Source organism: Trachurus trachurus (genome assembly GCF_905171665.1).
Source record: "Trachurus trachurus genome assembly, chromosome: 3".
NCBI classification, from domain to species: domain Eukaryota; kingdom Metazoa; phylum Chordata; class Actinopteri; order Carangiformes; family Carangidae; genus Trachurus; species Trachurus trachurus.
Window position 1 is genome coordinate 28,964,844 of NC_139893.1, and position 25,021 is coordinate 28,989,864.

General features: G+C 44.5%; 1 protein-coding gene across 6 annotated transcripts in view; it reads right to left on the reverse strand.

Annotated features, from left to right (window-relative positions):
* Nucleotides 1-282: 282 nt before the first annotated feature.
* herc1 (HECT and RLD domain containing E3 ubiquitin protein ligase family member 1) overlaps nt 283-25,021 on the reverse strand; it is a 68,550-nt gene continuing 43,811 nt past the window's right edge. For 4 of the 6 annotated variants that reach the window (XM_084001784.1, XM_084001783.1, XM_084001782.1 and 1 more), the window contains exons 46-79: nt 24,345-24,613; nt 23,996-24,048; nt 23,501-23,701; nt 23,179-23,353; nt 22,300-22,567; nt 21,441-21,654; nt 20,656-20,915; nt 20,431-20,558; nt 19,146-19,279; nt 18,413-18,613; nt 18,200-18,330; nt 17,878-18,101; nt 17,574-17,691; nt 17,007-17,153; nt 16,657-16,758; nt 16,375-16,548; nt 14,780-15,079; nt 14,606-14,671; nt 14,377-14,502; nt 14,136-14,274; nt 13,019-13,200; nt 12,762-12,917; nt 12,440-12,562; nt 12,244-12,346; nt 11,870-12,039; nt 11,264-11,402; nt 10,733-10,902; nt 10,253-10,422; nt 9,225-9,390; nt 9,064-9,140; nt 7,482-7,734; nt 4,671-4,823; nt 3,958-4,263; nt 283-1,005 (exon numbers count right to left, since the gene is read on the reverse strand). In XM_084001784.1, the coding sequence (XP_083857910.1) occupies nt 820-1,005; nt 3,958-4,263; nt 4,671-4,823; nt 7,482-7,734; nt 9,064-9,140; nt 9,225-9,390; nt 10,253-10,422; nt 10,733-10,902; nt 11,264-11,402; nt 11,870-12,039; nt 12,244-12,346; nt 12,440-12,562; nt 12,762-12,917; nt 13,019-13,200; nt 14,136-14,274; nt 14,377-14,502; nt 14,606-14,671; nt 14,780-15,079; nt 16,375-16,548; nt 16,657-16,758; nt 17,007-17,153; nt 17,574-17,691; nt 17,878-18,101; nt 18,200-18,330; nt 18,413-18,613; nt 19,146-19,279; nt 20,431-20,558; nt 20,656-20,915; nt 21,441-21,654; nt 22,300-22,567; nt 23,179-23,353; nt 23,501-23,701; nt 23,996-24,048; nt 24,345-24,613 (5,784 nt within the window). In that variant the 3' untranslated portion in view covers nt 283-819. The remainder of the gene's footprint in view (nt 1,006-3,957; nt 4,264-4,670; nt 4,824-7,481; nt 7,735-9,063; nt 9,141-9,224; nt 9,391-10,252; nt 10,423-10,732; nt 10,903-11,263; nt 11,403-11,869; nt 12,040-12,243; nt 12,347-12,439; nt 12,563-12,761; nt 12,918-13,018; nt 13,201-14,135; nt 14,275-14,376; nt 14,503-14,605; nt 14,672-14,779; nt 15,080-16,374; nt 16,549-16,656; nt 16,759-17,006; nt 17,154-17,573; nt 17,692-17,877; nt 18,102-18,199; nt 18,331-18,412; nt 18,614-19,145; nt 19,280-20,430; nt 20,559-20,655; nt 20,916-21,440; nt 21,655-22,299; nt 22,568-23,178; nt 23,354-23,500; nt 23,702-23,995; nt 24,049-24,344; nt 24,614-25,021) is intronic. The other 2 variants (XM_084001786.1, XM_084001785.1) reach the window with 1 other exon arrangement.

Below are 25,021 nucleotides of genomic sequence, written 5' to 3' on the forward strand. Positions count from 1 at the left end.
CCTGAACACAACTTGTGCTATAATGTGTTATATGAGACAGCGACCAATAAATCAATGTGTGTGGTGTGAGTGTAAAAATCCAAACCTGTCTGCTAGAGCTCCAATATGCGGCTTCAACAGCTCAAGGTGTTTCCTTCATGTATATAGTTTTGTTTTTTCACGGATCATTTACTCCCCTGAACGATGGCCTTTGTGATTTTTTGTACTCCTGAAATAAACATGACATCATTTCTGAAACAAAACCTTTGTGTTTTTTTCTCATTAAACAGCAGAACAAACAGATCAATTATGCAGCATTTATTGTTGTTGTTGTTTTTTTAATGCTTTGGGAAACTCGGCGTCGGCAATGAAAACAATAAATATGGATAATATGCAAAACATTTTCCTAATGAAGCATTTTACACAATGTACAATATTCTTTTTTTTTTTACTCCGCCTCCGCTTGCTTTTATATTCTATACACATTTCCAAACAAATAAACATAACCTCCATGCAGAAACCCTGAAAATGGGATGTGGAGTAATGAGAGAAAAAAAAACAAAAAAAAAAACACTAAATGCACTTCTCGTGTGGATTTGTGTGTCATTAAAAACTGCTAATAAACCACAAGGAGAAATGAAACCTGTGCTGTTTAAAGTACATAAAACTGATGTAAAAAGTGGCCCGTTAGCTCAGGAGTTCCCTACGACTGATGCAGTGATGACGACACATCTCTGGGTGTGTGTGTGTGTGTGTGTGTTTGAATAAGACAGTTTGTGCCCGCTCATTCCTGTAACTCTATTTTATTCATGTGTGCACGTGTGGAACTGCCTGCGTCGTTCAGTAGTCCGTGTCCGAGCCCTCGGCGTTGTCCACGTTGCGTGATAGCATGTAGTTGTCCATGTCGATGGAGCGGCAGTTGTTGATGGCGTAGCGCAGCCGCTCCGCCATGACGGCCTGGCTCGAGTACGGAGGCAGACGCAGTTGGAAGAAACAGGTCTGAGAGGTGGGCAGACTGTCGTACGGCTGTGGGTGACACACAGAGAACATTTCACATTTAGAGTTAGAAAATATACAAACTTAGACTTTCCTTGAGCTCTCTTCGCAGTTTGTCTAATGGACAAAAAGGGGGGTTCATGTGGACCTGGTGCGATCAGGACTCAGGACTCACTGAGATTTTCTGTATAGGTTACCTCCATGTCATTTAGCCTCGTAAAAATTACATGAATCTTTAACTGTTTACTAACTGATCCTCTGCTGTGATTAAGTATATTATAATTTTGATGTTTTATTCAGTCTTGCTGAACATGTGGGACACAGTTTAAATAAGGGCAGAGCGTCATTTCACCTCCGTAACTGGATGTGTTTATGTAAAACAACACTGTGTATTGAGAGGCTTTTGATTTTTTTTGTCCTGCAAACATGAATTTCATTATGTTTCAAATAAAACACTTTAGGTCAACAGCCATGTTGAGGCTCTAACTATGTTCATGACACAGCATAAACTTAGATGTCATTAGGGGCCATGTTGTTAGCAAAATCTGCATTTACCCTTGATATGAATCCCAGTTGGAAAATTTTGACTGGAAACTCACAAAACCCACTTTCAAATGCAATATAAGGTTTCACTTAAAGGGGCCCCTCCCTTATTTCACCCTAACTTATGTGGAGAACGTTTATAAACTGACTTATATTAAAGCAGATATCAGTGGAATGTTTTTGTTAATATAAGTCCTAAATAGTCCTATTTTCCGTCAGCAATCACTTACATGAAGTATTTCAGCCTAAACACGAGTCTCTCCGTCACTCTGCTCTGCTGTAACCCGAGGAGAAAATTTTCCTTGTGGGATACAAGTGTTATCCAATGAGGAGAGAGAACGGCATGAAGGGCTGTGTGTGCAGCCAAGGGATGCGCGTGAATGTGGTGACGTAGCACGAGGACCAATTGATGCCTGACAAGGGCGGGGGCTGCTAACTCATGGTGCGTTCAAAGAAACTCGTACTTTGTGTTTTTCCTTCCTGTGAAGTCATACCAGTTCGATCTGGTACGAGTTCACGGGTCGGAAGTTACGAGTGGCCGTTATAGGGAACTTTCACAGACAACAGGATGGTAAAAACACGAGCTACGGGTTACCTGGAACGCTACCAATTCGTAGTTGTGACTTGAAGCTGTAACTTACGGTTTCAAAAGCCTGCCTTGAACGCAGCATTAGCCGAAACGGCCGTGAAGCTGATATCTGCTTTAAGAGTCGTCATGAAGGAGGAAATTTGGTGTAGAGACCAAAACAGTTTTTGTACCAGGCTGTAAAGAATTTAACATGGGAGTCTATTGGGACTGACTCACTGTTGGAGACACACTCTAGTGGTCAGTAGAGCGAACTGCAGGGTTTAGCACATCAGTATTTGGCTAGTGTTAGCCTCACCCCCCCCCCCCCCCCCCCCCAAAAAAAAAAAAAAAAAAAAAAAAAAAAATTCATTGAGTAAATCCTGAGTGAGGACATGAAAAAAATTAGTCTCTCTACAGTCATGAGAAGAAACTGTTGTGGTGCTTGAAATGGGTATACGAAAGTCTTAGCTTCACAAAAGCAGTGGAATATAGGCTACTGTATAAAGGCTAATAGATAAGTGGAAAACAAGTTAAAATTAAATTTGTGAAATTGCTGTTTGAGCATAAATGTTATCTGTCATTCTATTTTCACCAAATGTCTCAAATGTAAAATAAAGAAGCTAAATATTGACTTCACATTACATTTCAAACTTCATGAGATGTGTGTAGCCCTAAATGAGAAATTTGCTTTTTTTTCTCCAAACAAAATATCAACTAAACAGACAAAAAACACAAAATGTACAATATTTAACCTATATAATGTAGCCTACCCTACATGTGTTGTCACTGTGGTGCTGTTTGACATGTAAAAAAATGTTTTGAGAGCTCAGCAGGTCTGTATACAGAGCTGGAGCTGTGGCCCTGCTGTCTGAGCAGGCTGAAGTCTCAACTCTCTTCTTTTTATCTAATATATTCCTCATCTAATGAGTCAAAACTTTCAGCCTCTGAAGCACCGTCATCCTCCTCACTGCTTCTCTCTCTCTCCTAACGATTCTGCGGGTTCGAAGCGCTTCACAGCTGTTCTTTTGACTGACAGGTCGTCAAGGGCGGCGTAAAATGACCGAAATATAAACAAAAACATATCGAGACGGTCGCGCAAACAAGCTGGCATTTGCGCCGACTTTGAGGATTAATGCAACCAAGTATCCACACATCTAATTAAAAATGTGGTGTTTCTAACAAGAAAACGGCTTGAAAGCATTCCTGCTGCAGACAGGTACCTCTGCTGTGTGTGTGTGACTGCGGGGAGAGCGGAGGGCACGTACCAATGGGCATGTGGGGAGAGGGGGGCGGGGGGGCGACTTAGTAGGAGTAATGTTGTAACATATTATATTTTTACTTTTTAGGCTTTGCATTTAAATTAACGTGGGATTATTTTTTGTATTAAGAAATAATACCAACTAGTTATAGTGAAAGTTACACTTTTTTTTTTCTTTCCCATTTGTGGCGCTGGCGCCCCCTGGATGGACGGCGCCCTTAGCATTTGCCTATACGGCCTATGCCACGGGCCGGCCCTGGGCAGCCTCACGGTGTGTTCACACCGGGCGTGAGGCGAATTTTTCGCGTGATTACATACAAAGTCAATGTACAGACGCGAAAGGACGTGAATTTGTACAGACGTGAATGGACGCGGCGTGAACACGCGAAATTCGCGAGTAAAAACAAATATTCCAGCGGGCAAACTCGAGCGAGTAGAGCAAGGCGAATATTTTACTCGCGCCCGGTGTGAACGCACTGTCAGAGGTTGATGATTGATGTTTACGTACAGAGCTCAAATCCAAACACGTAGCTTTAACTAAGCATTAACATCAGATGTGCAAAAAAATAGCCATCATCACAATTATTCAGCGTAAAAAGTTGAATCTGCTCACCCTGTCCACCTTCATGATCTGAAACCTCTGCGAGATGTCGGCCGTGTTGGCGGGCAGCCTTGAGCGTCCCGACACGAAGCGCATGAAGAGGACCCGCTCCTCGTTGGAGAACTCCTCCAGCGTCTGCCAGAACCACTGCACCAGGGAGTGCTGCTCGTCCACCTCCCGGTAGCGCACCACCTTCTTCAGCACGTCGCAGCAGATCTCGGGCATGCCGCACACCATCTGCTCCAGCTGCTTGGCCGTCAGCAGCGACAGCAAAGGCACCGGTACGATCCATGACATGCCCTCACGAACCGCTGCCACCTGAGAGGACAACAGGGTCAGTTTGATTAACGTTCCCATTGTCCAATGGTCAAACTTGATGTTTTGTCAAATATTTTAATATGAGAAATGAATAATCTGAAATAGTTTCAAAACAGTAACCTGACCACATTCTGACTGAAACAAAATGTATCTGAGAGAAATGAGGTTTGTTAACCATAAATTTGAAGTGGACTGAAAAAGTGTAATATAATTTTTCTGTCTTTGTGAATGAAGCCATTAATGACCAGCTTTTAAATAATCATATTTTCAGCTAGAAAAAAAATGGGAGACAGAGAAGTCATAACGTATCAGGAGATGAACTAATACATAGTTGATGATGGGCTTTCCACTGATGGGTGACGACACGTTTTGGGAAGCTTCAATGTAATAATATAATAGAGTCTCACCTGTCGATCGATTTCGTGCAGCCTGTACTCGATGGCTCTCTCCACATACTCCTTCCTGTTGGTGTAGGTGAGGGGGATACTGTTTCCTCCTGGGATGATCGGCACCATTTTACCGTCTGCACTCTGCCCGACAAAGGAATCCAGAGGAATCATCTGGAGGAGAGAGGTCACAGAGGTCACCATCAGCAATGATACAGGTCTCAAATAAACATAACTCCAATGTGCATACAATACATTCATATACATTATGGGCCTTTATCACTGTCATTCAAGCTGCAATCCCACCCCCCAGCACAAGGTGGGTTTCAATGGTGGAGTGGTGCTGTCCATGTTTTTACTTGCCGACTTCCCAGGCAGACAGAGAGGCGACGTAAATCCTCTTCAAATCAATAAATAAACACAGCGTGGCAGTTTCACCTGAACATAATGGAGGAGGCTCCACGGCAGAGAGAACAACCATACTGCTTTAACTGCTCTGAGAGTTTTACTGTTGCTTGCAGTTAAAGATGTACTTTCTAAAAATACCGAAAGAATTGTGAATGTGATCATGAGCTGCAACTTTACAAGCTCTAGTAAAGAAGCAGAGCAATTAACAATGTTACTTAATATGATTCCTCATAAAAATGTACAATAGACCACATGTCTTCATTTTCTGTTGAAATTCAATATGTAGTTAGAATTGAAACAGGATGTGTGTGTTAAGACGAGTCTCTACAGCTACACTGATTCAGTGGCTCATCGAGGAATGAGAGAAGATAAAGTCACGACCGAGAGAGAAGCAGAAAGGAACAAGACAGAGATTCTTCCACTCTCCCTTCTCCTGAGCCGGTGCAGCAGATGCAGCCTCTCCGTCAGCCAGCCGTGGCAGTGTTGTGGCTCCAACAGCACCCCACCCGCCCACCCCCACCATCCCTGCCCACACCCCATCTCCTGTACAAGGCTGGGAGCAGGGCCAAGTCTCCGCCGGGCAGGATATGCTGCATCAACAGCGGCCCTGGCATTCCTGCAGGCCGGCGGCTTTACAGTGCAGGGGTTGTGTGAGGTTGTTTGGATTGGTTCGCTCTCTGCTGTCGGAGCCAGCAGATCTGTGGCTTTAGGGTTGGGTTAGGAGAGGGATGGGGGTGGGGAGGGGGAGGGGGGCACTGTGTGGTCTGTGTCAGAGCTGTTGTACTGTAGTATCAGTAATGGTGCTGAGGTTTGATCAAAACTGGGAGAGGAACAGTGTGTACCAGCAGGGGGGGGGCTGTCACAATACTACTGCCACAATAGTCATAGTCTGGTGCGTGAACAGACTATGAGCCACATTTAGTTCAGGAACATTTAGCTATAAATATAATATATATATATAAATTAGCTGAACCTCCAGTTGGCCCTCGGTGGGGGCGGTGTGGTCGTGGTATGTGACATCACTTGAGGCTTATTTTGGTCTGTGACAGTCACGCCTGGCTGTGGGAGTGAAAGCAGGCTCCTGCGGCTGTGAACTGGCTGCTTGTTAAGACGTCTGAGCAGCATACGTGTGATCGCGGAGAATCAAAGGTTCACATGGAGGAGAAGACATAAATTCATCACCCCCCCCCCGTCAGAACAACCCTCTGCCGTTCACTGAGCCTGTGCTTACAGGGATGTTAATGTTGACTTTGAAAAGTCTTTATTGTGCTGCTGGAGCCGGAGCTCAGCCATTAATACAGTGTGATGTGTGTAACCGGTGTTTACAGCTGAGCCTCCAGGAGAAGCAACGAGATGCTTATTCAATTTTTATGAGCAATAAAAGTTTCCAATCTGATGGAGCCAAAAACAAATTTACATTCACAGCCATAAATCCAGTCTGTGTGTGTGCAGCCGCGGTGCTCAGCAGCTCTCTGTACATTTCCTTTACACTGAGCTGCTCACAAACAGCAGAGATGTGTTTAGATGTGACATTTAAATTGCAGAAATTACAGCACCACACACACTTCACATCTGCTGTGTTTTAACTCTGGGTTTGGACTAATTCCTCACCGAGGACAGCATGTGATATACATTTCTATCTAGGTGCCAAATTTGATATGATTTGGTGATGAAGTGCATTCATTTACCAGGGACCAGTCAAAGCACAGAACACCTTAAATTAAGATTTTCCTTAAAGGCAGGATTAGGGAGCAAAACAACAATCTTAATAGAAACAGTAGAATTTCACAGCTGTAACACAGCTGTATTTCTTCCACTGCTGCAAATGCATTATCTTTTTAAAGATCTTAAATTAGTTGAATTGCACGAGGTTTAATCTAATCTATCATTAACGTTGATCAGAGTTTAGTAAAACTACATTTAAAATTAGTTAATTCAAATTTAAAATGAAGCCAAGCTCTGTTACATGTCAACATTAAACTTGGTTTAGTCAAGCTAAGTTTATTTATTTTAATTTTAAATGTATAAAAGGTTGTTTATGGCTACTTTTCCCAAACTTCACAATGTTGCTCGCTAGCTAAAAAAACTGGTGCCATGAGAGATTGTGGGAGTGGTCCTCTTTGTCACTGCTGCAGTCAGCGTCTCCCTGTCAGGATTCATTCAGATTAATTGATCAGAAGGTTTTTTACCAGGCTGCTCTCTTAAAAAAACAGACACGTGATTAAAACTAGGTTGAGGGGCGTCTTGGAGCAACTCGGAGCTCAGTGGCTGCTAACATTTGCTCACCGTGTTTCTGTGATAACTTCAGGGCCACACATCAGACTACATCCTTCATCTGGTTAAATTACACAGTAAGCAATGACAAGGACCTAAAAAAATGATTAAAATTATATTTTTTCTAAGTTTTGAAAATCTATCACCCACCTCATGGAAATTTTCCTCAGTGATGCCGCTGTCTTCAATGTGAAGAATGCTTTTGAGCGTCTGCACATACAGCAGGTCGACCTCCTCCAGGTCCTCCAGCAGCAGCGGGATGCAGCACAGCTGTTTCCACACCAGGGGGGCCAGGTGCAGGTCCAGAGGCTTCTTGGTGCGGATGGCGACGCCCATCAGGATGCCTAAAAACTTAAACTGGAGCATGTGCTCATCCAGGCAGGAAGACGGGTTGAGGAGGAACCTGGGTGGGTGACAGGGGGCAGACATGTTCAATTTCAGGTGCTTTTTAGGATGACACTAAAATGACACAGCATCCGATTAGCTGATGAATCTAAAACATATTAATCACATATTTATCCTGAATATTCACACTGTGGGAATATAACAACTTTTTTAGAGACATGGAGTATGTTGCATCACATGGATTATATTATGTCTATTTTATTGCTCCTTAACTTTTTCTTTTAAACACATTCTTGCAGTAGCATTTCTAATTTTCAACATACACGGTAGAGTAGAGCCATAACAGATGAGGTTAAAAAAATCATGGCTTAAACCCTGGATTAAGTATAAAAATAAGAAAGTTTAAATTATATAAAAAATATCAAATTAAAAAGAAACAGAAGGACATGGAGGCATCTACCAGGTGCCTTATTTTCAGCACTCATCAATCATCTTTAAGAAGGCTCCTAATATTGATCTATTGGTTTTACTAAAGATATTTGTCAGATTCCTTCCAATCCTTGATTGTGCAGCAGGTTTTCCTTAGAAAATGCAATGGAATACACAAGGTATAAAGCAATTTTATTTTCTATGATGAAGTTATGGGGATTTGCTGAAGTTGTAGTAACTTGCAAAAACTGTGATTTGATGAAAAAAGTGGTTTCCCTACCCTGTTCTCACTTTTGTATCTTTTGGTCGGTCTTATGTGTTTACACACACACACACACACACACACACACACACACACACACACACACACACACACACACACACACACACACACACACACACACACACACACACACACACACACACACACACACACACACACACACACACACACACACACACACACAGCTGTCACTAACATTACATCCCTTTGTCCCAATAACTTAAACAATTCAATATTTAGACATTTATTGTGAAGCATAAGCAAAATTATTTTTTATCATTGAGCTATTTTTTTTCCTCTTTCTCTCACACACGGTTTTGTTTGTCTTCTCACGCAAGGCGATAATGTTTCACGTTATGTAATAATGTTCCCAAGGCAACAAGGGGAACATGGCTGCTCCTGTGAGAAGTACACATGCAACATTTTTTAACATTCTGCGAAGGTATATGTGACTTTTTCAAAACGGAAATGTTGGGATCACGAAATCATGCAATCCCCGCATATTTTGCGCATTTTGCACGGAAAGCAGTGATTGACGCAGCGAAAGTGTGGCCTCTGAAAAAATGCAGATCCCCACATAGTACGTACTTTGGCTGATCATGTGTTGAATTATGCCATCGCATAATCGCGTTTTTCTGGAGGGACTGGTCAGTAACATTCAGATAGTTTTCTCACCTGTCTCTGTTGTAGCCGACCTCTGCTGTGGCGTTGGGGGAGGGGATGAGCAGGTCCACAACGCCCGTCTCCAGCTCCTATAAAACAAAAAAACGGATGTCATTGTGTCCTCAGACGTCCAGCGAACATCTGGTTCATCTGGAATCAGGTGTGAACCATACCTGACACATCTCTGTGATGGTGTCATCGAAGACGCCGCCTGCATCATCTGCCCCCTCTCCCACCAGTTTCACCTTCCACGCCCTCGAGGGCAGTCGAAGGTCAGAGGCGTTCAGCTTCACGACCTGACGGGCGATCTGCACAAAGATCGGTTTACACTTCCTGCCCCTGCAGATAAAAGGAGAAGTTTTAACACGGTGAGACAACATCACAAACTCATCGATCTGTGTAAAAAAAAACTGTCACGCAGTTATTTTAACTCTTTGCTTGAAAATGACTGTTGTTACATCTTTTACACTAAAGCTCTGACCTGTGGTTCAGTGTAAAGATGCAACTGGCCGAGTGTCACGATGCTGCTGTGTGTGAGCATCCTCTCTTTGTTTGGGGTCGACTACAATTTGGATCACGTCTTATTTACACCCCTATTGGGAGGTTGATTGACAGTATATTTTCCAAGTATAATAATGATGGAGTAAGAAAGCAAGACAAAGCTGATGGGCCAATGCCCCATGAAAGAAAAGCTCATTACAAGTCAACAGTGCAGGCGGCTTGGTCAGACTCAGAACGGTCAGTCAGAACTAGAGGGACACAACACATTTTAATTACAATAACCCATTTTGTCCTCAGCCGTCTGCCGTAGAAAAGACCATGACAATACAGGCAGTTCAGCTGTTCATTTTAGGGTTAGATTAGCTGGCTGTGTAAATGTGGAGGCCTGTTAGGCCTGTTATCTCATATACAAAATAGCTTCCCGTCAGCTCTTGTGCGGAGATTTGCTCCACAGCCATCGGCCACTATAGGAGCCAAACATTCTGCCTCTAACAATAGTTTATAAAGTGTCCTATCTGTTCCAACTAATTGGTCGATTTTAGTTGTCGAACTCTAAATGGAGTCTGCCGTGACTGTTCTTGGGTCCTTTTCAGAAAAATCACTTTATGTGGGTTTGGTTCTGGTTTGACTCCCTGGAGTCTTTTGGCTTCACATAAAGACTTGTTAATGACTGGAAGATGAAGTCCAGTGGAGCACTGACCGGGTGGAGATTCGTTTGACGGTGATCTGGGGGCCGTAGTTTTTCCCCTGCACCATGGTCTTGCCTATGGAGCGCACCATGGGCAGAGTGTACACTCTGGGAGCCAACAGGGGCCTCAACTGGCCCTGGACGATCCCCCAGGTTCCAGCGTTGTAGTGGGAGGTGCAGCTCTGAAAAGCAAGAATTATATCAGCTAACATTACACATCAGAGTAATCACTGTCCTCATGAGTGATGTAGGCAATTTTTTAACCAATAAGTAGCAAGATGCATCCTCCCTCCAAAACCACACCCATTGTGCTGGCTCCCACATTTTAAAGTTCAATCTAACCTCCTTTAATCTCATAGTTACTATTTTACCCTGCAAAATTCCTGCTTTGCAACACACACATCTAAATCTCACCTTCTCCTGGTAACAATTTTATGTGTGATATAAACAAGACTTGAGCTTCTTGTGTGAGTAACTTGGCACGTTTCCTACCTGGTTGTTGGGGCTGAGGTTGAGCAGCCTCCACGAGGAGTACATAAGGTCGGAGAAGTGGTAGAGGAGGCGTAGGCGTGCCCTCACCGCCTCTATGCTCACCTCCCTCAGCCCGCTGTACTGAGGAGGCACCGCCACGGGCAGACCCAGCTGGAGAGGAACCGACGAGCCTGAGGAGGAGGAAGCGAGAGATCATGAGAGAGGCAAGGGGGAGGACGGAGCTGGGAGGCAGCACCAAAGGAAGATGGTCAAATAACCACCCAATGTGAAAGAGGTTAAACGATTATAAAATACTTCTGCTTCAAGATTTGAGGGGTTTGTGTTGCATTTTAATTGTTTTATTTTGTTGATGACCAAAATAAACTTCTATAAATAAATAAACAAGTGCCGCATGTTGGCATTCGCTACACGTCCCAGCAGCACTGCAGGAAATCTGACCTCCAGGATTAAGTGACCGCCCACAGCAGTGGCACGGCACGGCAGGAGGTGGTGGGGGGCATTAGCTTGCATGTTAGGACACGTGAGCCTCACCTGGCGCTCGAGGCGGCACAGAGGGAGCCGTCCAGGCGGCGCTGTGGCAGCGTCCGGCAGAGATCTGGTGGATGTTCTTGCCTTGCAGCGCTGTCGCCAGTGTGGGCTCTCGAACGTGGTTGGTGTGGCCCAGACCCAGCTACACGACAAAGGTGCAGTTCACACACGGTTACCATCAATTATTTATTTGCACTAAATTCAACATAAATAATTTACCAGAGAATAAAAACTGACAAAATCAACCACAAAATGAGGCTCAATGGAACAGATAGACTTGAATTAGTTTAATTAGTGCTTTTGTTCACCTAATAATCTAGTGTTCTATTACAAATGGGGCTATATTCTGACTATACTCTAAATTGTTTAACATAGCTTGATGTAAATACCTGGAAACAAAGTCTGCAATACTTATTTCTTATCATATTCATGTACTGATGTCAAACCCACATGTTTTCAGTGTGCAGCGAAAAATTAAGGACTTGGCTTCACTGTTACTCCAATACTTTTGGAACTAAGGGACTGTATTATATTAAATAAATAGTCCTAACATCATCGTTACTGACACTTTACTTTGTTTTGGTTCAGTGGATTGCAACAGCAGGTTACCTGTCCCTCCGAGTTGCTGCCCCAGGTGTAAACGTCTCCCGTGGAGGAGAGCACCAAGGTGTGCTCAGCTCCGACAGCAACATCCTGGATGTGGACCCCTGACAGCGCCGGCACCTGCTGGGGCCGGTTGTGGTTCCTGGCTCGGCCCTCTGGCAAACCAATCAGGCGATCTGTGACAGTTAAGTAAACAAACTATATGAATATGTCAAATACACAGGTGCTCTTAAAATAATTTTTTATTATGAAACAACAGTATTTGTATCCAGTCAGGCACAGGGAGACCATACACACAGAAAGGAGATTGAACTAAGCAATCACTGCTGCTCTGTGATTATATCAAAATCAAGTTGTGGAGAAAAGAAAAAATAGTGTACCTTGGCCAAATGTGAAAACTTTCCCGTCTTTGGTCAAAGCCACAGAGAACTGAGTACCACAGGCGACCTTCTTGATGCCGATTCCACACAGTACGTCTACTTTCTACGGAGAAAAAAATCCAAAATAAACCAACTTCACATTCACAGAACAACACAGTAATATCAGGTGAGACTGTTCAGGTGAAGCAGTGTGTACCTGAGGTGAGGACTTGGCTGTGGAATTGCCAAGTCCCAGTTTTCCATAGTCTCCATCACCAAAAGCCCAAACCATCATTCCATCAGCGGAGACGACCAACGTGTGGTTCAGACCACAGGCCACCTGAGGGGGGAACAACGTCAACATTAGCTCTGTGCCTCCCCAATCATCTGTTTTCAAAAACGTATATCCAAGCTGGCAAGCCATATGTTAACACAGGTCGAGCCAAGAAGTACTGGATTTGACTCATTTTACTTTCATGCATCATTTACAAGATGATAGCTGTTTTCTTTCTTATCTCGACAGTACTTTTCTGTCTTACCTGTCCCACTTGGTATCCCTCCAGAGCCGTGACCTTCTCTGGTAGCTTCTTGTTAGATGTGTTTCCAAGCCCCAGTCGGCCATAATCACCATTACCAAATGTGAAAAGTTTCCCGTCGGCTGTTACCACCGCTGAGTGCTTGAACCCACAGGACATCTGGAAAGAGGAAAAGAGAAAAGAAAGGTGGCAAAAAAAATGGTCAAATTGATAAACCTACTTTGGGTTCCTTAAACACTCTTGAGTAAAGACGCACTGACCTGCACCACCTCTTCTCCCTGCAGAGCCTCGATCTGTCTGGGTCGGCGCTGGCGGTCACTGTTCCCGTGGCCCAGCTTACCGTAGTCGCCGTCTCCCCAGCTGAAGACCTCGCCGCTTTCCGTCAGAGCCATGGAGTGACCGTCGCTGCCGCATGACGTCACCAGCTGAGTCACAACAAAACCTGGAGAGAAGAGCGACCACGAGACGGTTAGGGCACAGACATGTTACTGAGGTACAGGTAGTTACAGTACATCCCAGATTTATCACTACACTTGCGGACCTGACATCAAGAACAGACAAAAAAAAAACAGTCAGGACAATAATTAAATTCCTTGGTACAGCACCCTCATTCATGTCTGATCTCTTCTAGATCTGATCAAACACAAGAAACTAACTAACTAATCATGTCCAGAATGTAATCGCCCACCATCACAGTGGGGATGTTGCTTTTCTGGACTGAAACTGAAGAATGTACATAATATTTACTGTATATAAGAACTTGAACATACAATACATTTTTTTTTCAACATTTATGTATGCTGTTGAAGTTATTTGTTTCTACTATTTATTTATTTGCTTGTTATAGTGCTTCAAGTGTAGAGCACTTTGAGCTGCAATTGGTGCATAGTATGTGCAAAACAAATTATGTTTTATAATTATTGTTGTTATCTACAGCATAGTAATTAACAAATTAATAAAACCCAAAATTGACAGTGGGAACATCATTTAAAAAGTAGCTAGCAATGATGGTTAGCAGTAATAATAGTCAACATTATTTTCATTGATATCACAAAATGGTGGCCTGCTGAGGCATTCAGTACTCCACAGTTAGGGTTAACCCTAACCTAACCCTTTTAATGTGAAATGACAATTACAGGAAGTGGAGATACCGGACAACAGCTGAGTGAGTGGGAAAGAAGAAGAGAGGTAAAAAGGGAGGAACAGTATATTATAGCATATATACAGTATATTCTATTAATTATTGATATCCCCTCTAACTGCTACACACCTATACCCCCCCCCCCCCCCCACCCCCACCCCCGCAACCAAAACAGTCAGCCATTTCAGCAAAACAATATGTAAAAGTTTGTACTGTAACACCAACTAATGTGTCACCTTGAAGGGCGGAGATGACAGTGAGCACGTGCAGGTCATCAGAGTTTCCCTGCCCCAGACGTCCGTAGCTGCCCTCCCCACACGCCAACACCGTCCCGTTGGGCTGGATCACAAAGGTGCAGTTCTGACCACACACCACCTGACGAGGAGGAGAGAGGACAATGTACTGTCAGGATCCTCTGTCTGTTCTGTCTGTGTTCTGTCTGTCCTGTCAGTCTTTCTGTCTGTGTTGTCTGTGTACCTGTTGTGCCTGAGAGAAAGACGGAGCGGTGGTCGGCACGAGGATGTTCCTTCCGGCCTCTGCCAGCTGACCGTGTCGTCCTGCCCCCCAAAGGTACACATCACACTTTCCTCCGAGGTGCCAGTCCTGCAAACATCGCACGCGGCAAATGAGTGGGTTGAAGCATCTGCTATCACCTCCACAGACAAACACTTTGTTGCATTTTATTCCAAGTATGGATCTGAACTACCTCTGGTCTCGATGTGGCCCAGGACATGATCTGTTCATCCATACCAGACCCCCATTTACTGTTGTCCTACAAGAGCAAGGGACACAGTTGTTATGCACCTACACAGGTATTCATTATGTTTTAAATTACAGACTCCAGCCACTGATGCACAGACGCCAGCAGCAGACTCCTCACCATGAGCAGAGCCATCTCGTCTTTGGGCACCGGCTCCAGATCGGGAACAGAGAAGGACTCGGGGAAAGTGGCGCCTCGAGCGAGGGCCTCCGCCGCCTTGACGGTTGTGGAGAAGCAGTCCAGCCACGCCCACTCACTGGCACTCCAGATGCCCGTGCCGGACTCTGGTGGGCAGTGTCGAAGGTGAGGCGGCACAGGGGGGCGACACAGGAGCTGGTCCAGGTGAAGACCCACGGCCAGGGAGGCCAGGCACTGCATGTAGGGGCTGTGGACGAGCTGCTCCCCACATACAACGTGGGGCTGGAGGGTGGGGAGGAAAGGAAACATCAGAAATACAATTAATAAAGTAAAGTTAAACAATAAAACTTGTATTTCATTATTTGTAGTGGTGAACTAGTTATTTTTACCAACTCGCCCTCAGGGCACCTTGTCTAGTATTTTTAAGTCTGACATTTCCTGAAAAGAGGTGTGAAGCTGGAATTCAGCTGCAGGTCTGAATCATGAAAGTTTTCATTGTGAAAAGTTCCAGACCACTTCTAAATAACAAAGAAAGTTGACTGTCACACAGCCCAGCTTTAGTGAACCCCCTTCCTAACCCTCTCCTGGGCTCTGGTGTTGTGTTTTCAAACAAATTCATTAATATGAACAAGTGATATCTGTATATATTATATTTAATAATAATAAATAACTAGTTTTTGCTGTTTAACCACAAACACTTAAAGGTACATTGTGTAACTTCTCCTGTTATCTATTCACGAAAATCGATTATTTCGTTCAAACGTACGTTTTTCATTCATCAATAATCACCCCCATCAACAATCTGAAGTGTTCCGGTAAACTCTGAATTAGCCGTTCATATCATTCATATCTACATGGAGCGGGTAAGCTCGGTGGTGTCGCCATGTTTTTACGTTCAGTGGCAGCGTGACGGTAGGAAACCACGGAAACTCACCGGAGACGCCGGAGCTGTCGGCTCAGGTCGAGGTGGCGTCTGTGAAAAGTCACCGCGGTAACGCAGTGAGGACTGTGAGGACTGCACGTGAATGCTGCATTCAGGTGCAGTCCGAAAAACGGCCGTCGGTAACAAACCAGATATCATTTTAGTCACATAAGTCGAGAGAAAGCCGGTAAAACGTGGGCCAGGTCAACAATACGACATCTCCATGACAACATATTGTCACGTGTATTGTTTTGCCTCGTGCTGACGGGTTTACATAAAGGCCTGCAGCGGCTGTTGTCCGTCTGCCATCTAACCAATTTCACGCGAATGCAGCATGAAAAATACGACTGAGTTGCTTGCGATCTACAACCTAGATGGGAGTAATTCTTACACAATGTACCTTTAAAGCACAACGGTTTCCATTGTTGGCTATTCAATTTCATAAATGTGAAAGTATCAGACAGTAGTGTTGTCCTACAGCCAGACAGTAGGTCTAGTTGGGGAGGTCCATGTCCCACTGGAAACACAAGCTAAATATTGGTTCCCCTACTGTTTCCAGTCGGACATAGACCTCCCATAGTTCTTTTATATTCTACAAATATTTTGTGAGTAGTAATTATTAATAGTTTCTATCTATCTTTCAACCTTACTGTACCTTCTCGTACGCGTACTGCTCCTGCAGCATGACTGGCAGTCTCTCCAGGAAGGCCCTCATGCAGGGCGCCATGTTCAGGCCGACCACGCCCTGCTTCTTCAGCGCTGTGCGGCAAGTGGCCAGCACGTGGTTGGACGCCATGAACTCTTTGGAGCAGTTCACAACCAGTACATCCTGGAAAAGCCGTACCAACACACACATACACAGAAATGAAACAGGCCGCAGAATAAACAGGTATTTTATTGAATCGTGGAAAAATATGAATCAGGTGTGAAGTTTTACCTTTGACCTGTTGGAGCAGACAGCGACGCCCACATCTGGGATCCAGACAATGTTCTGGATCGCCCCTGAACTGGCTACGACTGTCTGGACCACTGAGCCGTCCTGTTGAACGTGGACACACACAAGTACAGTGAGTGCAGAGGAAAGGTATTCAGCGTCTCTATAAACAACGATGTGGTAACCGTTGGCAGGACGAGCAAGTGATGATCCCTTTGTTCTTTTCACCTCCATATTTTGACATAATGTGTTTTACACTTACATCCGTGTATCTGTGGGACATGTACCTGCAGTGTTTACCTTCTGTTCATCCTGTGTGGGAGTTTTCACCTCCATCTGTGTGTGTCTCTTACCCGCAGTGACCAGATGTTCATGAGGCCTCCCACTCCTCCAGATGCTAGAGCCAGGCCGTCGGGGCTGAAGGCTAGCGTCCTGACTGGAGTGATGTGGCCCTTCAGCTGGAAAATGCAGGCCGCTCCATCTACTGACCAACGGGAAGACTGCAACACAACCACAGTTACTCGTCAGCAGAGGAAAGCCAGTGTGCTAAAAGATATACTGATGATGTGGCCAAAACGTGCTTCTGGCATTTCTTCTATGACTCGATGTTTATGTAGACAGGATAAGCAGATTGATAAATAGTTATAAATCCAGACGTAGGATCAGAGTAAAATGCTGAGATGAGACAGGACGGGCTAGTTGGTTACCAGACAAACAGATGGTGGTAAGTAAAATAATTTAGTTTGATGTTCATCTATGACTAGTAAGTAAACAGCTGTTAATGCTAATGTTAGCTGTCAAAACAAAACAAGGACACAAAAACACCAGAAATCTGCAGGTCTCTTTCAAAAGTAAACAGTTAAATGAGATCTCACTTTCAATTCAAACAGAGTAATTAATTATTAAATGAACTGAAGTACCATTAATTTAGGTTTGGATTCATTGTCCCACCATCCCTCTGAGTGAGGGGAGGGTTCTGGGAAGTTGCAGATGTCCTGGGGAACAGTCCAGACTGAGACCAGGCCATTCTGACAGCATCTGAAAAACAGCAACATGTGAAGAAACCGACCAGGCCAGAGGAGAGAAACCAAACATTTCATAAAAAGTCCTTCAGCCTGCAGGCGACAGTTTCCTGGAGCTCCAGAGGAGAAACTCATAAAGTGTTGGACTAAACAACAAAGCAGGATCAGTCACAGTCTGGCCTGCTAATAGAGAACAACCTACATGGCTAGCATGCTGAGGGGCTTAGGCCCACATCCGGGCAGGCTGCACCAGGCCACGCCGTTAACCACCGATGGCTGTCTGAGGCTCTGCAGGCAGCGCCAGCCAGAGCCCAGGCCTGATTCAGAGTGGGAGCCGTGGCTGGCCCACAGCTTCACTATCTCCTCTTTGGCACAGGTGAGCAAGATCTGACCAGAGGGACTCCACTTCATACTGGTGATCGACTCCTGAGAAAATAATGATCAGCTTTAGTGATAAGAGGAACTGTTTTTCAATTTTTTTTTGCAGATTTACATTGAATTAGATTGTTTTTGTTCTACTTTACCTTGTGTGCGTCAATGACCACGATGGCTCCCTTCTCTAAGGGTTCTTTGGATCCAATCAGCAGCTTTCCATCTGCATACCCCACAGCAAAGGGCTTGTCTTCGCTGTACCAAGCGATGTGCATCACCGCCACTGAGAGGATAAAGAGCTCATCAAGGACCAGTAAACTACTGCAGGTCTGTAAGTCACTAAATAACTTCCACTGGCTTCATACCATCTTTCCTGTAGCAGTGCTCCAACTCAGTGCGGTGCATGGTGGAGGTATCCAGCACCTCGATGAGGCCCAGGGTTCCATCCATCCGACCCACCAGCAACATGTCCTTGGGTTCCCCGCACCACAAGGACTCTGACTCCTCTTTAGGCCAAGCCAGAGCCGACACCCAGTGAGGCTGCACATCCAACAGACCCTTACCACCTTAGAGAGAGGAGGGGAGAGGAGCTCAGTTACCTTGGTCATTGAACACATCTTTACACCGCATCCATAATTTCAACTGTAACATTTCCTAAAGTAATTACACAAATATGCCCACAGAAAAAAGGATTAACAGTGTGTTTAATTTGCTTATAAAACAAAGACACTGCCACATTTCAATGGCACAAGAGAAAATGTTGTGATTAAAGCCAACAGGAATGTGATTGTGGACTTTCATCCTTGAGGCAATTGGAAATGGTTGAGGACAGATGGTGCATGCTGCAGGGTGTAGTAGGGAGCAGGAAATGATGATTGGACCACTTCCAGTCCCCAGGCATATTTATTTTTAATGGCAGCCATAAAATGTTCATAACTCCTCTCATTCATATTTTGTGGACCTCACACACCGATAACACGAGCCGAGCCACACAACACATTAAATACTCCAGTGAGTCAAATGGAGTCTATCATTGACATGCTGTACAGTAAAAACCAAAAAGAAAATCCAGAGGAGCAAGAAAAACAAAGTAATTACCATTAACTTGCCAGATGTTGACCATTTTCTCCATGGCTGATGCCAGATATTTTCCAGTGACACTCCAGGCCAAAGGAGACAAGGAGGGGTCACTGGGAGAGCCCAGGCCTGACATACCCTCCTCCGAGCCATCACTGAGAAACACAGAACAAACACAAGTTTAAGATATGACGATATTATATTTTATTTATGAGTTTTTTTTGGTCTGAAAACACCGCCGCAACGTTTTCCTGTACACACCCAAAGCGGATCTTTTGTAAAACGATGATGTCATACCCACACCACCGCTCTTCCTGTAACCTGAGACATGCCGCTAGAGGTTACAGTCTATGGACGTAATGTTACAACAACAGCTGACTCTCTGTCAACATTTAATCGACCTATAATGTTTGGAGTTTGAATACAGCCGGGGAGCTTTCCGTCTTGTTCTCTGTTTTTGGTGTTTTTGTGTGACAGCGTTACAGCTCGGCATATGTACAGCGTTTTCAGACGTTTTCAGTGGATCCGTGTGTACGCAGATATTTGTTGAAGCAATGCTATCTTTGCAGAGATTTTTTTCAAATGAACGAGAATCGTTTTGGATGAAGCTCCATTTTCGTGTGGACAAGGCCTTAGCCTTTTTCAAAATTCATTGTGTGGTGTTAATGAGAGTAAATGACAGCTAGAGGTTTGATTCTCCACCCCAGCCTTAGACCATCCCACCCTGGCTCTAGGACCTACGCCCCTTACCCTTGGGACCAGGCCAGGCTTACTCTACAGAACTAGGGAGCATACAGTAAGCGTTTTTGACTGTTTGTTTTAATCTGTATTTTGCGATCCTAATAAACACACTATTTAGTTATAAAATACTCAACACATACTGCTGTGTTGCACTCGTAGGATTCATCTGAAAAGATTTCTGTCTGTTATAGAATGAAACTTCAAATACAACAGACAACTAATTGAAAAAAGTCAGGTGCCTTGAGCCCAGTTGATGGGACATGCCAAGTCAGGTCAGAGAGAACATGCACATGCTCAGGTAGAGTCTGGATCGAATGACAAGGAACACCTGAGAACCTGAGATGCATTTTCACTAAACCAAAAAAAAAAAAAAAAAACGGAAAGGATCAGGGTAGATACAGAAAAGGCCATCGAACTAATACCCACATGCCTTCACTTCAGAGTCATAAACTGATAATGATGCACAATTTTACACAGTTTTTTTAGGAACACTAGTCCCTAAAACTAGTTTTCTGACGGTAGGACACAGGAGCTGAAGAGCTGGACGTGTTTCAGGAGGACTTACTCTCTGTTGAAGATGCAGGTCTGCTGCAGGGTGTACTGACTCTTGGTTACATTCCACACCCTGACCGTCCCATCGTTGCCACTGGTGGCCAACAGGCCTTTCTTACTGCACCAGCCACACGTGATCACCTGAGTCAAAAGACAAAGACTTTAGGTACCAAACAGAAAGACAGGAGCAAACTGTCACTATTAAATACATTTTAGTGACACAAGTTAAATTACTGACCCTGCTCTGGTGAGCCTCCAGCTTGATGAAGGAGCACTTCCGCAGGTCCCCTGCCATGTCGGCAAAGGTCTGCGGACGGCTCTGGTTGTTGTCGCGGTCATGGGCAGCCAGCGTGCGCACCAGCTGCTGCGCGGCCCACTGGCGGTGCTGTGAGGAGAGCCTCGACGACAGGCAGCAGGCTGCCAGCGCGTTGGCCAGCTCCAGAGGGCCTACAGCGGAGGGATTATGGGAAGGATGGGCATACAAATGCGCAATTAGACCTGCTCGACACGGAACACAAGGTGACAAGGCGGCCCGGTGAGTGAGAGAAGGGACACAAATGAAAAGCAAAACAGGAAAAAACAAAAGAGCACAGAATAACAAAATGGTGCTTCTACATAGATGTGCATGAAGCTGAACAGACATCAATGAAGACATTACTGCCATTACTACATTAATTACACAAATACATGCTAATTAATATGAGATGGTTAAACTCTTGACCAGCTAAAAACACATCGTAACACATTCTCACTGACATCGAGACACTTGAATTCAATTATGCAACTTGATTGATTCAAGGTAGATCACAAGCATAAAAGCAACAGCAAGATCATCCTGACTTATCCTGGATTATATTATTGAAAACATACAAGGAAAGCAAAGCAACAGTTTATACAAAATATTATCTAGCGCCTACTTATCAAAAAAAAAAAAAAATACTGATAAGAAATGATACAGTGATGATAAATGATACAGAGATCCACAGAGTTAGTTGCATCTCGCTCTCTTCTATGTTTACAAACCTCTTTTCTCCATATCAGCTTTGTCATATGCAGGTCTGAGTCTGGCCCCTTTGTCTGCCAGCAGAGCGACAAGAGCCTGCGTGACCACGAAGTTGGGCGAGGTGATGAGCTTGTTCTCCTCGGCCACGCCGCGCAGGAAGCTCGGCAGGAACTTTCTCTGGATGGGGTCGTCCACGGTGGTGAGGTTCATGCCTGTAGCTGCGGAGATCAGGTTCTGGAAAGGGAAATAAACTGATCAGCAGGTGCAAAGGTGAGGAGCACAGACTCTTCAGTGAGGTGTGTATGTTAATGTCTATTTCAAATGTGTAGTAAACAAGAAATGACAGAGACGACAGGCAATAATAGTTAAAATACAACAACAACAAATAAATAGAACAAAGGTGAAGAAGAGAACTTATATAGTCCCATCCCTTGTCCTAACATAATTGGTTGTATATTGATTATAATTTGTTGACAACCTTGGAACTAAAGGCAAAAATAGACAACTTTACATCAGTCATACATGCAGAAGAGGAAGATACACTAAAATAATACTTATCAAATTACCATTTAAATGTCATCCTCCCTGTTCCCAGTGAAAACCGAGTCCTAATACTGATCGTATATTGAATATTTCTAGCAAGTAGGTTATTTTTACAAGATCTGTACGTTTTCATAATATTGACTATGAGAATAATGGTTCGGTGTGATCCTATTAAACCCGTTGCTCTTTATTGTCAAAAAGGTGTAAGAGAACAAACCAGTTTGTCTTGTACTGATCAGGTAAAAACATACTTTGCAATGACAAGTTAAATTCAACATCAAAAACTAAGCTTGATAAAGCTTTTGACAAGTGACGTGATAGTGTGAAGATGTGTACCTGAGTGCAGAGTTGCACCAGCAGCTTGGCAGCGTTGGGGCTGTTGGAAGCCAGGCAGCCCACTGCTGTGCTCAGGTAAGCCAGACAGGAGATGGGTTTGCTCGCCTTGGCGGCCCCGCGAGGCCTTTCGGCATGACCAGCGCCCGCTGTGGGACTGGTGGAGAGTCCGGCTCGGCCCGCTGCTGCCAGACACATCAGTCTGACCAGAGTCCTGATGTCGGTCAAACCGAGAGACTCCAGACCTGCTGCGAGGCTGCAGCTCGAGCCGCTGATAGGGGAGCAGGGAAATCGTGTATAAGACGTAAAAATCGTCAGATGCACTTTCAAAACAATTTACAATAAGATTAATTCATATGCTTAATATTTTACTCCCTGAGACTGAAATGCATCAAATATTTTTGGCCTCAAAGAGCCTCCTTAGGTTACACTAGTGACTAAAACTTTTATATTATTAATGAACAATTGTATCAATAAAAACTTTCCAGTGTATAGGAACAATCAGAAATACACCTACACAGACGTTTCATGTTTCTACGGCCTCATAATTACTGTGTCAGTTTTGTTGAGGAATGGTCACTGTGCCTACATTTTGATGAAACTGTATCATCTTGTAAAAGGCTCCAGAAATAGTGAGAATTTCTTTAATGCCACCACCAGGGGGAGGCAAACTGCGTATTTGTTTCCCCTGAGGCTTTTACTGAGGGAAGAAGTGATCGTCTTTTATCCACACGACACAAGATGTTGAGTTACTGACAGGTGTTAACTCATAGATTTAATTTCAAGAGTCACTGTTTGTGTTGACTACTTCCAAAGGAGGAGAAAGACAACACACAAACACACGCAAGCACAGAAGGAGTGTGTGAGTGTGAAGATGGCTACCTGACAGACAGCAGGGACAGGGCTCTCATCACCATGGTCCTGGCCAGCAGCACCTGCGCTGCAGCCGTCACCCGCCTCAGGGCCATCACTCGGTCATGAGGGTTCTGTAGAGCTGCTGCCTGCTCCCCGAGGGTCACCCTGCCTGACGAGCTCTTATCCACCGAGGTCTGACAACCTGGATACGCAAACACACATTATTATTATTACAAATCATAAACAATCAAGGGTTGAACTCATGGTTTTTCCTCAGTTTGATAAGCTCCCATTAATGAAGACACAAACTATCTGACACTGAGGCATCGATGAGATCAAGAATCTTTACCAATTTGCAGCAGGGTCTCCTCCATGCTGTTGGTGGCCGTCACCATGGCTACGGAGGCACCGAGTGGGTCGCTGTCAGGGAACTGGACGGCCTCAGGGACGACCCTGCGCTCACTCAGACCCAAGGGGCCGGCCAGGAGCTCAAATTCTTCTTCCCCTGTTAGCTTCTCATCTTCATCAACATCCAGCATGTCCCAGTCCTCTGCAGCGGGACAGAAAAACACTATTTGAAATCAAAGAACACAGCTAATGGGAAAATTAAAAGGCATGTTGTGATAACTAACATACAGTATTTGAAATGTTTTTCCAATGTTATTTCCTGAACTTAAACAGTAATTGTGGCCCTGAAAAAAGGGTTTAGGCTCTCTGATAAGTCAGTACTTGGAGGCGCTGTATTCACTTCAAAAATTAACAAAATATGTATTTTCCCAAATATCAACATGAAAACATTTATGTATAACATCCTTTTGTAATTCAAAAGATCATTAGACGTCACCTTCATAGACGCTGTCCTGCTTCCCCAGGAGGTCAGGAGCTTGTCCTTTATACCTGAAAACAAACCACAGAACAGATAACACGAGAGTTCATCAGGTTTACTTCCTTTGAGTAACAAGCTAATACAGAAGAGCACATACATCAAACAGGATAAGCCCCTCTGGGTCTAACTGTGCACATGTCAAAGCTGACATCAACTTCTACTTCTGTGCTTGACACAATAACTGCCACTCACTGTAGCTGAATCAATGCCTGATATTTAAACCACCTGACACAACAAACATCAATAAACTCCATCAACATTATTCAACATCACACATTTGCGTTCATTCTTCTTCACGTACACCTACCTCTCCACTACAGGCACTTTGGCTTTACTTTTGATGGCCAGGTACTTCTCTCTGCAGCTGCCACACAGCAGATAGTAGGGATTTCCGCTGCCACACTCGCCTCCAAACCAGCCGTCCACATAAGAGCCGTTGCTGCGGTAACCTTGGCGGTTGGCACTGCGGCCGCAGCCCGGGTGGCTCTTCTTCATGTGCTGATTGAAGTTGGCCACGTTGGCCTCGCACAGTTCGCACACCACCACTTCGTCTCGATCGTCTGTCTCGCACACATGCTGCAAGGGCACAATTACACACAGACACACACACACATTGACATTCATGAAGATGAAATGTGTTTTTACGTAACACGCACAAGACAGAGTTGTTAGGCTTCAGAACTGCAGCCAAGCATTCATGCAATGTTAAATATTAGATATTAGATGTATGAGTCGGTGACAGATTTGCATGAATTCAAAGCAACGGCCATCAGAGTTAGTGTCGAGTCTTTCACATCATGCCTGTTAGTCCCTTTGGGGGAGTCAGAGGAAATGATGCTGGACAAGGGAGTGTCTCATAAACCTGACTGATAAAGCTGCATGTCAGCGTGCACACATGGCTTTACAGTGGTGAAGAGGTTATGCGGGGCAGACACAGAGCAGAGTGGTGATGGCAGCCCTCTGACCGTAGCATAAAGTCACACA